The sequence below is a fragment of the Dermacentor silvarum genome, chromosome 3 (assembly GCF_013339745.2).
Source record: "Dermacentor silvarum isolate Dsil-2018 chromosome 3, BIME_Dsil_1.4, whole genome shotgun sequence".
NCBI classification, from domain to species: Eukaryota; Metazoa; Arthropoda; class Arachnida; order Ixodida; family Ixodidae; genus Dermacentor; species Dermacentor silvarum.
Genome location: NC_051156.1, coordinates 207,577,206 through 207,593,442, shown reverse-complemented (window position 1 = coordinate 207,593,442; position 16,237 = coordinate 207,577,206). Strand labels below are relative to the sequence as shown.

General features: G+C 51.6%; 1 protein-coding gene across 5 annotated transcripts in view; it reads left to right on the top strand.

Annotated features, from left to right (window-relative positions):
• LOC119446553 (uncharacterized) overlaps positions 1 to 16,237 on the top strand; it is a 531,274-nt gene that overhangs the window by 428,124 nt on the left and 86,913 nt on the right. For all 5 annotated transcript variants that reach the window (XM_049664212.1, XM_049664209.1, XM_049664210.1 and 2 more), the window contains one exon: positions 11,719 to 13,124. In XM_049664212.1, the coding sequence (XP_049520169.1) occupies positions 11,756 to 13,124 (1,369 nt within the window). In that variant the 5' untranslated portion in view covers positions 11,719 to 11,755. The remainder of the gene's footprint in view (positions 1 to 11,718; positions 13,125 to 16,237) is intronic.

Below are 16,237 nucleotides of genomic sequence, written 5' to 3'. Positions count from 1 at the left end.
TTGAGTCCGAGTAGCTTATGGTGGCGCCATATCTTTGAGCCTTACTCGAGGCGGGCGCGGTCTGAGAGTCTGTCTTGTCAACGAGGTTGCACAAAGGGCATGTAGGTTAATCTCCTTGCTGCCCACCCCCGACACTGAACTAACAGGCATCATGCCTTCTGGGCGCCGTGCGACGACTCCGCTGCCGCGCGTGACCGATTCGCGTCGCCGTACCGGCTCGCTCTGCAGTGTCATGCCTAAAACACCTCGAAAAGAACCCAAAGAGGGGGAATATAATTGCCCCCTCCGCGCCGCCTTCGCTTTTGTCAACTTTCGAGCCGAACGGCCCTTTCCCTTCTTCGTCCTTCGGCGGTTCGGACGCGATCTCTCTGAAAACATTCCTAGGAACAAACGCGCCGCTCGAACTCTTTGACTGCGCTCCCCACTGGGTTTAGCGCCTTTGTTCGGCCGCGTTGCCCTGTCTGCCGCATTCCCGACTTTGCGACGCCGTTTCATCCCAGCACGTTTAGTAGTGCTCATTTGCAAGCCTTCCGCTTGAATCTCGTGCTGACCGGCACTTATTTCATCGGTCATTATTTCCGTCTCAACCGCACAGGCACAGTCCGAATGATTTGCGGGTAAATCATTCCTCTCAGTGCTACCTCGACTGGCGGAGAGCTTCAAACACTTAGGGACAATGCAGCTATTATCTTTTGCGAAACAGAGCTCGTATTCCTGGGAGTTGTTCACAACTGCACTGCCCTGCCTAAATTGTGCTTTAGCGCACTTTCCTGACCGATTGGACTCTGCACAGGTGCTCTTGTCTGACGACTCGGGGCCACTTTGGGCTTCTGCAAGAGCTACCTTCGCGACGTACTCCCCGGATAACTGTGCCAAATCGTCCACAGCTGGCCTAGCTGCTTCTCTAGTATTCCATTGGCACAGTATCTCGTCGCGCTCAATACGGTCCCCATTAACGGGCTCCTCAAGAACTACGCCACGGTCTACGGATCTGTCCACACCTGTGAACGTACCATAAGGCTCACGGGCATCAGCCTTGCTTTCTACCATCGGTAGAACCGTGCGTGCTACTTGTTTGCACTTTCCGTGCTCTACTTTTACGGGTGCCTGACAATTCTGTTCCTCCAATTCAAAACCCTGTTCCATTATTTCAATCTCTTGTCTTAGAGCTTCGATCTTTTCGTCTTGTTGCTTAATCCATTCCTGTCTTTTCAATTCGTGCTCATGCTCAATTGCTTCCTGTTCCTGCTCTTTTAGAATTGAGTTGCCGAAGTATTCAAAGTATTCCTGATCACTGTTGCTTTCTAAAATTGCTCTAATTTCGGCTTCTGATTTATCATCCTCTATTTCTACGTCGAGCTCTTCACACAAACGCAACAAGCTAGCTCTAGTCAAACTCATGAGGTCCATGGTCACTATTTTAGGCTTTGGCTCAGCTATTCCACAATACTTGCTGCGAAACCCGCACAAATTGCAATGCAAGTAAAAAAAAACTACCAGTGGTTCAATTCTGTTTTCCCAAGAGAATTTGAAGCCTGGAAAATATAGCATAAACCAAACGCCTATGCACAGAAGTAGCACCAAGTCCCCAAGTACTGCTCCACCGCACCGAATCAATTGAAAGGAGACGTAAACCCTGGGCCGCCTTTAAATGATAAGAATTACGGTAGTTCTCCACTTTAAAATTACTCCCACACAAGAATGAGGTCTGACTTTAGTAGCTGGTTCAGATCTATGCTGAAAGCTGCTTTCTGCTTGGATGCGCAACAACCACAGTATCAAATGGGCAGTTGTACACGCTTCATCGGTTTTTAGAAAGTCTAGGCTAAAAGATCCGATGACTCAAGCGCAAAGCCAGGCACTCACCCTGTACCGTGCAGTCATGCTGCGCTGCATTCATCCAGCCGCTCGCGAACCAGTTGGCGATTGGCGTTGGCTGCAGGTTCCATCTTGCCGCTGTCATCCTGTCGCTCATGAATCAGTTGTTGGTGACTGACGCTGGCTGCAGGGTCCATCTCACTGCGGCCATCCAGTTGGTCGCGAACGAGATGCCGGCGACTGGCGTTGGCTGAAGGGTCGATCTCACCACGGATATCCAGTTGCTCGCGGCTCGGGGCTAGGATTCATCCCATAGCTGCCATCCGTTTGTTGCGGGTCGGGGATTAATCCGCCGCTGCTGCCAGTTGTTAGGAACGGGTTGTTGAGACTCGGGTAGCGTTTAGGCCGGTGATCCTTCAGCCAAAGGGATGAGTACGTCCGGGAGTAAGAGCGAGAGAAAAAAGGGTTTATTTTACATATTTACAGTGGCTCCAAATATCGAAGCCCACTCCATGGGGGAGCACTTTAAAAGTCTCAGCTCACTACATGTCTGAGCACATGTCAGAACTCATCAGGACACACCACTGCATGCAAGGTGTCTCCTTATAAAACATCGGTCTTCCCTAGTTGACCCGACTAGGGAATCAGATGACCTTGATGCGGCCAATCAGACGGGCCGTCTTGTTCGCTGAACTCCGCCTCCAATGTTGCACCTTTGAAGCAAGGACGAGGCAATCCGGAAACAGGGGGTTGACACTCTTTCCACGAAAGTCGGTGACCTGTTTCTTGCCCTCCGACGGTCAGCTTGCCCGGGTCGGGAGAATGGCCTTTGCACTAATCCCCGCATCTAACGAAGGGGGGCAAGCTTCGTGAGCTTCCTTGTCATCGCGTCCCAGCTGCATGGTGTTGCGCCGCGTCGCCAAGTAGGCGGCTGCTGATGAAGGGGGTGGCATCGGGGGGAAGCACGTAAAGAATGCGCACTGCCTAGTTGGGGCGCTTGTTTGCCTGTCTCGTCGGTGTCTGGCACTGTCGCCGTCTCGGTGACGCTCATGAAAGGGCCTGCCTCGATGGGAAACAATCAAAGAATGCGCCCGGCCGATTCGGGACGCAACAGTGCGTTGCTTCGCCATCAAGGGTCGGCTACGTGTCCTGAGTGGAAGAGGCGGCATTTTTAATTTTTTCGCAGGGAGGTGGAAACGTTTATTACCCTTTGTGATAAGGGTGTTTTGCATTTGGTCGCGCCCATTCCGCCTGCTAGCTTTTTTCTCTGCTTCGCGTCTTCTTTTCTTTCCGTTCATTTCACAGCGTTGCGATAATTATTCTCGCCTCTATATAACGTTCGTGTATTGCGCGCCTACTCTTCGCAGAGCGCTCGTCTGTATGTGTGCTTCGTTATCTAACACCCCCCCCCCCCTCCTTTTTTTTAAATTTTACCTTATCTGTTCCTCGACAGTTTCGGTCTGAGCAGTGCCTTATCTTTTTTTTTTTTTTTCACGCGTTGGAAGTGATGAGCTTGATAATTGAAGCTCAAGAAAGGTTCGCGTTGACGCCAGGTCACCAGCAGGTTTGAATAGAGCACAGCAAGAGCCTGCACGCGCCTGCTGAGCTGTAGGTGCCAGAGGTTTCTGACCGCTGTGCGCTATGCTTGTGCGGTGCCGTCTGGTGGTCGGATGTCTTTGGCGAGCTCTAAGAGAACCAACCTTTATAAACTGAACTAAATATTGTTTGTCTTACATTTGAATCCACGCATACCAGACGGCGAAGAAAAAGAAAACGACTCATTTGGTGACATTCGTTTCTACCGATAGAGAGAGAGAATATACTGAGTGAGTGAGTGAGTGAGTGAGTGAGTGAGTGAGTGAGTGAGTGAGTGAGTGAGTGAGTGAGTGTGTGAGTGTGTGAGTGTGTGAGTGTGTGAGTGTGTGAGTGAGTGAGTGAGTGAGTGAGTGAGTGAGTGTGTGAGTGTGTGAGTGAGTGAGTGAGTGAGTGAGTGAGTGAGTGAGTGAGTGAGTGAGTGAGTGAGTGAGTGAGTGAGTGAGTGAGTGAGTGAGTGAGTGTGTGAGTGTGTGAGTGAGTGAGTGAGTGAGTGAGTGAGTGAGCATCAAGTGGGTAGATGGGTGGAAGGGCAAAGGCGGGGGTGGGAGGGTTTCAATCGATTGATTCATCAGAATTAAGGGCGGGTATCCGCGCGAGTAAAACAACGACTGACTGAACTAACAAACTAGCTGTTAGCCATAGTATCGCAAGCAGTACCAGAGGAGTAGGAAAGTACAACACGCAGCTGCGCTTGCTGGCCGGCGCTGCCATGAATAGTATTAAACGTGGGCTGGTCTTCTCGAATAAATAAGGCTTATCCGCCGCGTGCAACCTAGTCTCTAACTAAAGCTAACGTAACGTAAGCAACGACCGGGAGCGTAAACGATGATCATGAAGATATCTTGAGGGGCACCCTTCGCGAATGAACGATAAAAACAAAATAATAAACGCCAAAAGGGCCGGCGAGATAATACAGCACGAGCAGCACCGCGTGGTCGAGCACCCAGGAAGTCGATGACCGCCTTTGTGCCTCACTCGAGTCACGAGGGAAAAAGAGCAGCCAGGGCGAGCGACCCCTTCAGCTATGAAAGGTCGGCGTCGTCGTGCCCAACAATACAAACACAAATAAACAAACAAAACGGTGTCACCTCGGTTCTCCTTTGTTCCCAGCGACCGCTTCTGCTTCGTCGTGTCTCATAGCGCGCATGCATTTGTGCGCATTCACGGTGGCTCCCGAGCGCCAAAGGTGCCAATTATGGCGGTGATTAATGCTTCGTAATTAATACTCCACACACACACACACTGAATTCGTCCCGTCCGCGGCTCTCTGCTCGCCTCTTCTCGGGGCGTCGTCGTTCGATCGCAATCTGGCGCCTCTCTGAAAGTTCGATGCTTTCCGGGTTCGGGCGCCGTGCTCTATGACGCTCCTCGGCTCGCGCGTCTAGACTCGCCGTGTATATTCTTACCAACGCACACCTCCTCACCACCACCACCACCACCACCTGCTGCTGCTGCTGCGCGCCCTGCGTTTATAATTTCTGCGCATTTTCGAGCTCCGATATTGCGCCTTCGATGCAGCGTGCGTCTCGCCGGTATTAAAGAGCAGGAAGCTCTCTCCAGAAGAAGCGTCGTTGTCGTCTCGGCAGGGTCCGCATAGCTTCCACGCGTGAGAAGTAGGTTCCGCGCGGAGACGTCTTCTTTTCGCCGAGAAGAATGGCTCGACTGATAGCGCGGAGCCAAAGGCTTGTTGTTACTGAGAACCCTTGCTGCCTGAATCACGCTGGAAGTGGCCGGCGTGTCTGGCGTTGCGTACGACATGCCAGCAGTTTCCTCGTTTTATTTAATAAGAGATCCCTTCTCGCCAGCTCCGTTGGCTCTTGAATAGGCGTGCACACGCTCTGCCGTGCACTATCGTCTATACTCTTCAAAAGCTGTATGGTCTCTGGTTGATGATACTACAACCCGCATAACTGCAACGATTCTTCAACATTATCGGTCAAATGTGGCCAATATGATACGTTAGGCAACACACCCGTGTCTAAAGAAAGAAGTAGTGTGCTGTATACATTGTGACTTATCTCGTCTGTAAAGGATGGAGGAATAATATATAACTGAATTGATGTTCTCTTTAAGAGTGGACGATACTGTACGCGAAGGGGGGGCTTAGTTATGCTCCCGTTATCACCACTTCTATAATAAAGGACTCAGTCAGGTCGTTCGGGCTTTGTGTCTAAACAAAAGAAATACAATTCCAGAGAGAATGGAGTTGTTTCAGATGGTAATCCTTGCCTTTGATGAAACGAACTGTTGACATCCCAGTTGCCCTGGCAACGAGATATCGTCGTTTTTTATAGTTCATAAGCTCGGTCTCGGGCGTCGAAAGTATTACGCGAGCTTCGCGAGGAAGGCAGCTATGCAATGTAAACGAGGTAGCGCAAGAGAACCGTTGTGTTATGCAGACAGTAGGCGCGTTACCATTAATTTTTCATTAGAAATCGACTGAAAACTCATCGCCTCAGTGAGTAACGGCCTTAGCATTCCTTCAATACGCGCCTCGCGCCTTTCCAAACCTATTTGTCATTACTGCATTTACATCGAGAATGGCCTGTTTTTTTTTTCTTTTTTCTTCCTACATCTCTTTCTATCCTTACTACATGCTCAGCTTTCAGTCGTTCAGCATGTGCCAAACACCAGAGACCGCATTATACCGCACTCCTCGAGGCGCCATATATCTCCCGCGTCCCTTAAGAACCATCAATAGGTGGAGGTCTCCGGTGGAGAACACGATATTGTGTATTCACTCGCAAATGGCTTCTTTCTTTCTCTTTCGTGTTTTTCTCCCTCTCTCTCTCTCTCTCTCTCTTCGTTCAGCGCAACGCCCGTTTTCTCGAATGATGCAAATGATACTGGGCACTATTAATCACCGAAGGACTCTACAACGCCTACTTCGTTTCAGTCTTCTCCCATCGCGCGGGCGCCCACGTAAAAGCAAAGAAACGCTGGAAAAGGAGCATTTACGACCTTCGGTATCTCGGTTTCAGAGACGGGCGTTTCTTTTTCGGCGCTATTGGAAGCTCGAGCGATGAAATATTGCTCCCGCTGGCTGCATCAGCACATGATAATTCGCGCGCCTGCTTTATTTTTTTAATTTATTTTGTTCACATTTTTTGTATGTCGTCTAATTCTGTTTTTCTGCATGTACAAAAACGGTGATTGCTGTAGAAGCTAGGAGAGAACCTTGCGCCCGTGCGAATCTATTTTCTCAACGACTTAAGTGTACGAAACGAGAGTATATAGATAAGCCAGTTTCGAAAAAAATGGCACGGACGTTTCGCTCCTAGTTAGTTCGCGAAATGACCACCTGCTAGTTGAGACGTCTTCACGCCGCGGGTGATACACAGAGTTCACGCTATTGTTACTCGGCGTTAGTACTTTTTTTTTTTTCGATCAGAGTCTAATCTTTTGAGAAGTGTGCACTCCTGTTCGTATACGTTACTATATATAGCCACCAGTAGTGATAAAACCCCAATTAAATTATTTACGGAATCTACTCTATCAGTCAATGCCAAACTTGCACGTTAGATTATGCGTTTTTAAACCTTGTCAATTCGCGCAGGACTGCGGTACGTGCCCCGAACGTTGACAAAATTTCGCTGTCTGTAGGGCAGTCCTAGAACCATGCGCCTTCTGCAGAGGGAAGATATCGATAGACCATCCCGATTGGCGCGTCATCCTGAAAGCATGTGATTGACCAACGCTAGCGATAAGTTCGCGGCACTGGTAGCATTAGACGTTTCGAAATCGGTTATGTTAATTCGTACAAATCGCGACACACCAAGGTCTTTGTTCTCAACATTCGTCGACGCACTCTGACGCATCGACGAATGTTCAACAGGTTCATCAACGGGTTCATCAACACATGATGCGTTCATTATTGATAGAAGTCAGTTACATATTTTCCAAATAGCGACACCGATATGAACTCGATTATCAGAATACTTTTTGTTCCACTCGGGGCCTAATTTGCAGACATCGAATTCTTTGGGATCTATACGAGGATGTGCGAATCACCGCTGGGCTTATTTCCGACATTATTCGGTGACCTGTTTCACAAATGCTCTGGAATCTACTTTTCTCTTGTTCTTTCCACTGGAGAGCTACTTTACAGACCTTGCAGCTTTCGAACGCCCTCTCGTGTGCTTTTTTTTTTTTTTTTTCTACCTCCATGCATTCTCGCAACAGCGGCTCTCTGTTCGCGATCCCCGCTGCGAAGAGATCTTGGGGCCGTCCATCATCTCCAGAACGCTCGCGTCGCGTGTCCGTGGTTGGTTGTTCGCGGTCACTTCGCTAGAGGCGCGAGGCGGGGGCCCAAGCCGGCCGATACACGAGTTTGCGAGTTCCAAGTCAAGTCAAGCCAAGCCCACCGTGGAGGATTGCGGGGGCCTCCATCTTGGGAGCTTTGGCGGCTTCAACGGCGGCTGCAATACGACGGTGCTCCGTATAGCTGCGCATTTCGACGTGCCGTGGTTCCTCCTTTACGCACAATAAACGCAATATAGGCTGCAGCGTTTTTGTTGCTACATTCGGGGTGCAGGTGGGAGTGGTTATGAACGCGGAGTTTGTTGACCCGCTTACGGAGTCAGGACGCTCGCGCGGACGCGTGTAATAATGGCGGTTGCGGGAGTTCGGGGGAGGTGGGGTACGTGGGGGTGTAGTTCATATAGCAGATTCCAGCGCGGCTTCCTCGTGTATATAGAGGCCCTCTGCGCCCGCCTATTTGCTTTCTTTTCTTTTTTTTTTCGTTTTCCTCCTGTTTTATGGCTCTTTTGTTAATTGCTATCTCGATTCCAGACTTACTCAGTCATCTGTCTTATCCCCATAGCTCTCCGCGCCCGTGTACGCGCTGTGCGTCGGCAAACCTTGATGCTGAATCGGCTCGAATTGGTGATGAGAAGATATCAAACTCGTTATGGCCGCCTCTATTGCCAAACGAGCCACCCCTTTTCTATCGTGTATACCGTGGTAAACCCAATAAGACCCGTCCCACATTAGTGCCGATTGAGTTCACATATAGTTCACATTCTCACTCTATAGAGATCGCCGTAGATTCCTTTTCACAGGTGCCAATGAGACGTTTCCGTAAGCGTTCGCGCACGTCAGCGCATAGCGTGGCCAGTAGTGTGCGCATGGAGTCAGGTGGAGGTCGTAAATGCCAGTTCATATAAGAGCCCCCTTCTATGCGGCGGAAGGCAGTTCCCGCTCGCTTAATTCTAAGTCAAACCGCAGAGGCTGTCCAGCCTAATTTTAAATGAGAAAAATGAGATAAACGACAGAATAATACGAGTTCACGGGCATCATTTGTCGCATTAATACACGCCAATGACGCCGTATACCTGCGGCTGGCTCCGAACCGCCGAAGCTTGCAGCCGCCACACCGCTCAGCAAAAGCCTTTCGCCAAAGGCAGGACGTCCCACCACCGCAAATGGGACGTTATTAGGCTTCCCCGCTTTGCCCTGCGGTGCTGGCGTGGCTGAGCGCGCGACATAGTGAATCCACCCTCATTTGCCCCCCTTCGCATATAGCGTCGGTATATATACGTGCCCTGCCTGCAGCGTGACCGTCGCCTTCGCGTGGTCGCGTGTTCTTCGGGCGATCTTTAATTGCTGCATTGCGGATAGCTCCACCCATGTATGTCGTCCCCGCGAGTGGCCGCATATACGTATAGGCAGGGCTCTGGGGCGCTACGGAAACGACTATGTGTCGATATGATAGCGCAAGCACGCAAGTATATGTTCGGTTATGCGACTATAAGAACGTCCGCTCTGAGAAGGCGAATCGAGGAGGGAAAGGGTTGACAGCCAAGGCAGCACCTAGTAACGTTGGGCAGCACGACGCTTCGGTGCGGAACAAGCCCGCTCCTTTCACGCCGGCGCCCTCGGCACATGCTCATTTTGCCCCGCTCATTTCGGGGGTCTTCCGCAATTAGCGACGTTTAATGATGCGCTCTCCCACTCTGTGCCCCGCTGTATAGGCTAGCCCGCGCAGCGAAGATGCAGGGATCGCATCGCGCTGGTATCAACGAAATCGTAATTGCGATCAGTTGCGCTGGGATATGGCTGTGCCCCCCCATACGTGTCTCTCTCTCTCTCTGCCAGTTGATGGCGTCGCGCTGTGGTCTGGCACGAAGGCGGACGCTGCATGTGGTGCGTGAGACGACGCGAATTGAGACGTCGTGCAGCAGTGAACGGCGATATGTCACGGAATGTTGCCGTGTGACGATTACTGCGGTATTTGGCTGACTGCTGTGACTTCCGTACATTTTTTTTTCTTTCGCTGTTTTGCATTCCTCCGGGCTGTATTTATCGTCGAGCCTTCGCCCTCGGGGCTCTCAAACTTAGTTTCAGTTTCAGCTTACTACTTGTATGGGGAAAAAGGCATATGGTAGTATTATATACGTATATAAGCACGGTATGCTGACGCATGCTTTGGTAGCTTGAAAGAAAGGTGAAGGCGGATCAGCTGGTCAGGGATATTTAGTTTGAGGCAGGTTTCTCTGTCAATCATTAAAAACATAGTTAAAATTTCAGCCGACATCCATCACAATGTTTCAAGTAGAAGGCCTGACTAAATGTTTGTCAAAACTGGTTCGGTACCTTTGGCCCCCTTCCAAGTTCTCGCACATTCCGCGATGGTAAGGCAACGTTCGATGGAGCAGTCAGCGTATATACCGCGGAATATACGCTGTGCCAACTTGCTTGAACGGCGTTATACCCAGTCGTTAGCTAACCGACTGTTTTAGCCGGTCGTTAACGACCACACTGACAATCAGTCGCTGCAAATTACGCTGGGCCACTTATAGCCTGAGCCTCGTAATACCTCGGCACTCTATCGAATTAGGCACGCCGCTAAAGCTCACCGGTAATCTACACTGGGAACAACCGTAGCCTAACTGCTCAGGGAAAGTAGAAATCTTCGGTCTTCGAACTGCTGTCCTGCGGGAAAGGAAAGAAAAAGAGGAAAGATGGCCTCAGGCCCGCTAACGACCAGAAAACGCTCGCGCTATCCTTTGTTCGAACTATCGGCGCACTTGTTCTTTCTCATCCGCGTTCTGGTCCCTGTCGTCGCACAATCACGTGTTGGTCTTCCCAGTCCGTTTAATGAGGTGTCATTACAAAAGGTCGTGATTACGCTACGGGAGGAAGAGAGCGCATAGCGGCGGTGTCTTTGGAACCGGGCGAGCCTTGGTCCCGTGAGAATGCGGGCACGACTATACGCGCGCCGATCCTTTACAGCCTCTGAGTTGCCCTGGCTGCTGGGTCCGTGGTGCCCGGCGACGTGGTGGTGGTGGTGCTCGGCTATCGTATTCTTGTTTCTCGTTAGACCCACGAATCCTCCCTGTTCCACGTTCGCCCTTTACCCCCCTCCCGGAGACGCATTACAGAGAGAGAGCGGCGATATTTGCGCGCACATCGTCTTTATGTATATTCTCGCAGTGCCCGCGAGTTCAACGTGAGATATACTATATGCATTTGTTTGTATTGTGCTTCCTGGCGTGGGCTGCGAGCTGCGTGGCGCTCCTGATAGGGGGAGCGTGGGCGACCTCTCACCCCTGTGTCTGCGGCGCTCAATTTGTGTGGGATGGCTGTGCAAATGCGGGTGGTATAGTTTTTCGTGCTCTAAAAAAGATTGTCTGTTTCCTTTCGGAACGACCGGACGGTGTCTCCGCGTGGACGCATAGGTCTCTTCCGTAACGAAGCAAAGCGCAACCAAAAATGGACGACGATGACCTCTCGGAAACCCTTAGCGTGCGAGGCGGAGGATAATCGCTCGCGCGTATACGGTGATCACATATCGGGCGTGAGTGCATTTGGAATGCGACGTCGTTCTTTATGTGGCTTTTGAGTCAGTGGCAATGCTATATGCGGTTTGGAGCAGTGTGCAAGAGGTTTTCGTATATTTCTGTTTTGTAAGTATACCCGGTGTTTGACATTAGGACGACAGCGTTGGTCTTGCTGCACTTTCAGCGGTTGAACATAAAAAAGCATATCGTGCGAGTGCCATACATTTGTAACTCACGCTAGACACGTGCACATCGCTCAAAAGAAAGAACGTGGGCTGCCCCCGCCTCGCGGATTCGGCATATAGTGGATGCATACAAGTGACAGGAACAAATATCGAGTCTGTATGTAATAGCGTATGCAGCCAGTCGCCAGTTGTGCTGTCGTTATACCCCTGTTCAGCACCTCAAAACAACCTGTCCTGGACGCCTCGACGGCCCTTCTTGTTTCGCCGTGCGCGGAGCTCGTATAAAACAGCTGCTGACAGGCTCAGTGTTCTTATTCTTTGCTTTCTTATTTGCGCAGGGCCGACAGCAAGTAACGCGCTGGCCAGACGGCGGACATGACGTCGGAAGCCGCCTGCCGGCCGCCCAGCAGTGCCTTCAAGCTGAACGCCATCTGCGAGAAGCTCGCCCGCAGCTCGGACCCGGAAGATCTGGCTGCCGCCATGGCAGCGGGCGGAGACGACGCCTGCGCCGACGAGGCGCCCGACGACCTGTGTTCGCCGCGGGCGCCGCCCCCTCCTCTCCGGGACCCATCGGAAGAGGACGACCTCGATGACGATAGGCCGCAAGCTGCCTTGAACGGGGCCTTAACGGACGACAACTCGGACGACAACGAAGCGGACGACGACGCGCCGCAGGAACCCTTGGTCGCCGTCAGCACAGCCGCCACCTCCTCGATGCCCACGGGCACTGCCTTCAGCGAAGTGCCTTGTCCCTGGCCGGACACTGATAGTGCCTTGGACGGACGCATGCGCAACAAGAGGAAGAACTTCCAGCCAAAGAACATCGCCGCCGCCGTGTTCGCCGACTCGGACGAAGAAGACGAGGAGGATGACGACGAGGACGAGCGGGAGGACGCCTCGCAGAGCACGCAGCCGCCGCCTCCTCTGCTACTGCCGTCGGTGGCGGACTCCGCCCAGGACGACGACGGCGACGACGAGGACGACGACGGCGCCCTCTCGCCCTCGGCGTGCTTCAAGGAAGCCGCCGCGTCCTCAGTGACGACGCCTCCTCCGCCAGTGCCGACAACTTGCTCGGAAAGTGGTGTTCCCGGCGCAGTTCGCGAGGAAGGACCCCTGGACCTCAGTGACTGTGGCTCGACGCGCCGCAAATTGCAGCAGCCCGTCAAACGGGTGCTGTTCAACAGTAGCGCGATATCCGCGGAAGGCGGGGGCCTGGTTTTGCCGAGGCTCTCCAGCTTTTCAGAGGCCGTGGTGGACCTCAGTGGTGGTACTGGTGGTGGTGGTGGTGGGGGTCGCAGGAGCGAGGACGACGACGATGAGGGGCCGACCTCCGCTGCGGAAGACGGCAGGTCGTCCGCGTCCTTGCCGTCTCCTCTGCGCCTGCAGGCGCCCTGTAACGAACCCCCTGTGACCGCGGGCGGTGGCTCGTCGCCTTTTGTTGGCGGCTCGCGGCAGCATCACCTTCATCATCATCATCACCATCATCATCAGCACCAACAGCTACCGCCTCATCAGCATCAGCATCAACAGTCGCACCCACCGCAACAGCAGCAGCAACAGCAGCAGCAGCAGCAGCAGCAGCAGCAACAACCTCCAGTTCAACACCATCAGCACCGAGCTGCTGACGCTAGCCTTATGAAGGACTATGCGGAAAACACGATGAAGGAACTGTTGAGCATGTACGGACTGCACGATGTGGTCGAGTCGATAACGAAGCACGTGCCTCTGCATCACTTCTCCTCCGGTGAGTGATACTTAAGTTTTGTTTCTCTTAAAGTTCGTGGACAGCGCACTCAGTCAAGAGAACCACGTTACTCGTTGCTATTTTTTTATACCTAAAGCACAAATTGAGAGCGTAGCTGCCAAGTTACGTGAACGCAATCTACATTATCCTGCAAACTGGATTGCACCAGAATCAAATTTACTTGTGCAATCACACAGATCGCTCATTCCTATGCTGTTTTTATGGACATCCCGGGCTTATCTATACAAAAGATCACTTTCTTTCTTTAATTATCAGTGAGCTGCAAACTGCCGGTATACATTATCTTGTGTCCCACTGAGCCACTAATAGGTTAGGCCTTAACCAACCGAAATAAGTAGGTATCGTAATTATCTCAGAATGTGACGCTGTAGCTCTGCGTTCGCATAAATAAGCAGTGGTTTTCTGAAGCACAGGGGTAAAAAGCAAAAATAAAATGAAGCAAATGAAAGAACTGAACGTTTAACTGCTCAGAAAACGCTGAACAACTGCATCTATCGGGACATTCGCTCTCTTCACGTCTTTCGTTGATATCTCTCTCTCATGGATTCTGTCTTCCGTTCATGGGCAGCATATGCGCGTGGCAATTACCACTCTTGCAGCCGTATAGCCTGTTCCTTTCTTCTCTTCGTGAAACAGCCGTTGTAGTAACGTTTGTTCCTTTTATTTCTTAATATCTCGCCCCAATCTGTGGCCATACGCCTTGCGACCGGAAGACGTTTACCGTGTTCTGTATACCCTCCTAACCGGTGCGGCGCGTACGCGCGATGATGATGGATTCTGATGGATGGCTGACGATCGTGGATCACGAACGCGACCTCGTTCGCACTGCTTCCTTACAGCGTTTTATCTCATTGTTTTCTATTTCGTCCGTACTTGATCGTTAATACTTTCTTCGTTCGCGCGTCTGCTGATATGAGCAGCCAGCAGTCCTCTTCGAGCCACAGCGTATATACCTTTTGAAGTCTCACGCTTCGGTGCCAGACCAACTCGAGCTAGGCGCAAAGTTTTGAGCTAAATGGTAGAATAGGTGACGAAGTGGCACGCTCCGATTACTTCCCCGCTCTCGAACGGCCCCGAGATCGTGGGAAACACGCGGTGAGATATATAGCCTTGAGAGGAAAAACGTGAGCCACGAGAAGTGAACTTCGAGAGCAAGTTGAGATCGCGTGGCCGGCGGCGTATGGGCATACAGAAGGTCGATCGTTCTCTTGGTTGCCTACAGGGGCTCCCATATATCTCGGCTGCTGGAGGTGCCAGAATGTTACGATAAGCAAAGAGGGGGGTGTCAGTTTTATTTATGCGCAAGAAATGGGCGCCGACACCTTATCGGCCACGTATACTACCATACGCACTGGCAGTGCGAAATTGCGTATACATTATAATCTCCATATGGCGAAGATACAGATTCAGAGAGCAGCTTGTTTCGTGCACGAAATCCGGAAGAGCGCCAAAATATTCAGCTGATAATGCGGCTATAATATACATGGCTCAAATTTAAGCCGGGATTTTCGTGCTCCGACTCTGTTTGGGGTTTCGTTGTCTGTACTTTCACGACAAGCTGCCTCTGTGCTTTACCTTTTTTATTAGTCTATTTGTTCGTTTATCTTTATTTACGACTGCGCAGTCGATACCCCGCCGCAAGCTCCGGCAACACTAGAAAACCTTCGCTCGGTGGTGGCATGCATGCGCTCTCTGCCTGCATGCGTATACAGTAAAGCCACATTAGGCAGCTTCGAAGGGATATACCGTCATTCCACAATATGTGCGTGAAATCAGTAATTGTGTTGTGCGCCGGTCTGCAGAGTGTATAATAACTATACCATAGTTCCCTTTTACGTCGCACGTATATAGGCCGCCTTCACCGCGCCCCTCTTATATACAATTCGTCGGCCTGCACTATCATTTCCTTACTTCAGCTTTCTCGGCGCATTTCTGGACATGGTATATACTCGGAAGAGAGTGACGCCGTTGCTGCTGGCGCTGCTCACAATAGTGGCACGCCGCCAAGCGGACGCTCAACGCTTGTGCGAAAGGATTTGGCACCGAACGTGTCGATACATCCGATATATAAGGCAGCCTCCGCAGTGGAGAAAGCGATCAATTGCAGATATTGCGCTTGTAGGCTCGATTCTCCTATACGAGACGGACGCTTTAAGGTTTCGTGAATGCGATGAGAAGGTTAAAAAAAATAAAGAACAGAGAGCAACTGCGCTACTACACATTTAATACTTTTGTCGCTCGAGATGGTATAGTCTAAATTATTCCGCACCTCTTGGGACACTGCATCCCTGATTGGCCGCGTGCTTTGCTATAAGCGCAGCTCCGGTGCGTGCGTAACCAGGCCGGCCTCTGCAGCAGTTTTTTTTTTTTTTTTTTTTTCAAGCACTGCCCGAACTGCGTGCGCGCAAGCACCTTCGCTCGCAAGCAACGAAGCGGACCATATAGCATGCACATGGACACCCTAATTAGCTCGCGGATCGAGTTGGCGATAAAAAGCGCCGAATTCCCCGCGCGCGGGGCATTGTAATTTGTGTCCGGCACCGTTAATAACAAGGAGAAGGCGTCCTATCGTGAGTATACGGCGCCGGGAACGCCGCCAACAGGCACCGCGTGATCGCCGAGAGAGAGCTGGTTCGATAGCGCGACCCTCTTCTTTGTATTGGGAGCCCCGTTTCGCAAGGTTTCCGAGCTGCAGCGAGCGGAGCGTTTTTTCGTTCGTGCACGCGCACGCACGCGGCGGCGTATAAGGTGCGAGAAGCTCGGCGCGCTCCCATGTAAACGATCTTTCGCACGCGCGCTCCCGCGGCATCAGCGGCGAATCGCATGCGCCCCCGTATGTATACGAGCTGCCGCGCAAGCGACTGACCTGCAGCTGCCTGAAAGAGGTGGCGATGATTACCATAATAGTTGTCTCGCTCGCGAATGGTTCAATTTGTACAGCAGCAGCAGCAGCAGCGGCGGCGGCGACGGCTTCTCAGGGACGAAGAGGCATGCGAAGAATATACAAGACTCAGACACTGCCGTCATCAACCCCCTATACTACCCACAGAACACTATATATACACTTTGGTTAAGATTGAACCTCGGAGACG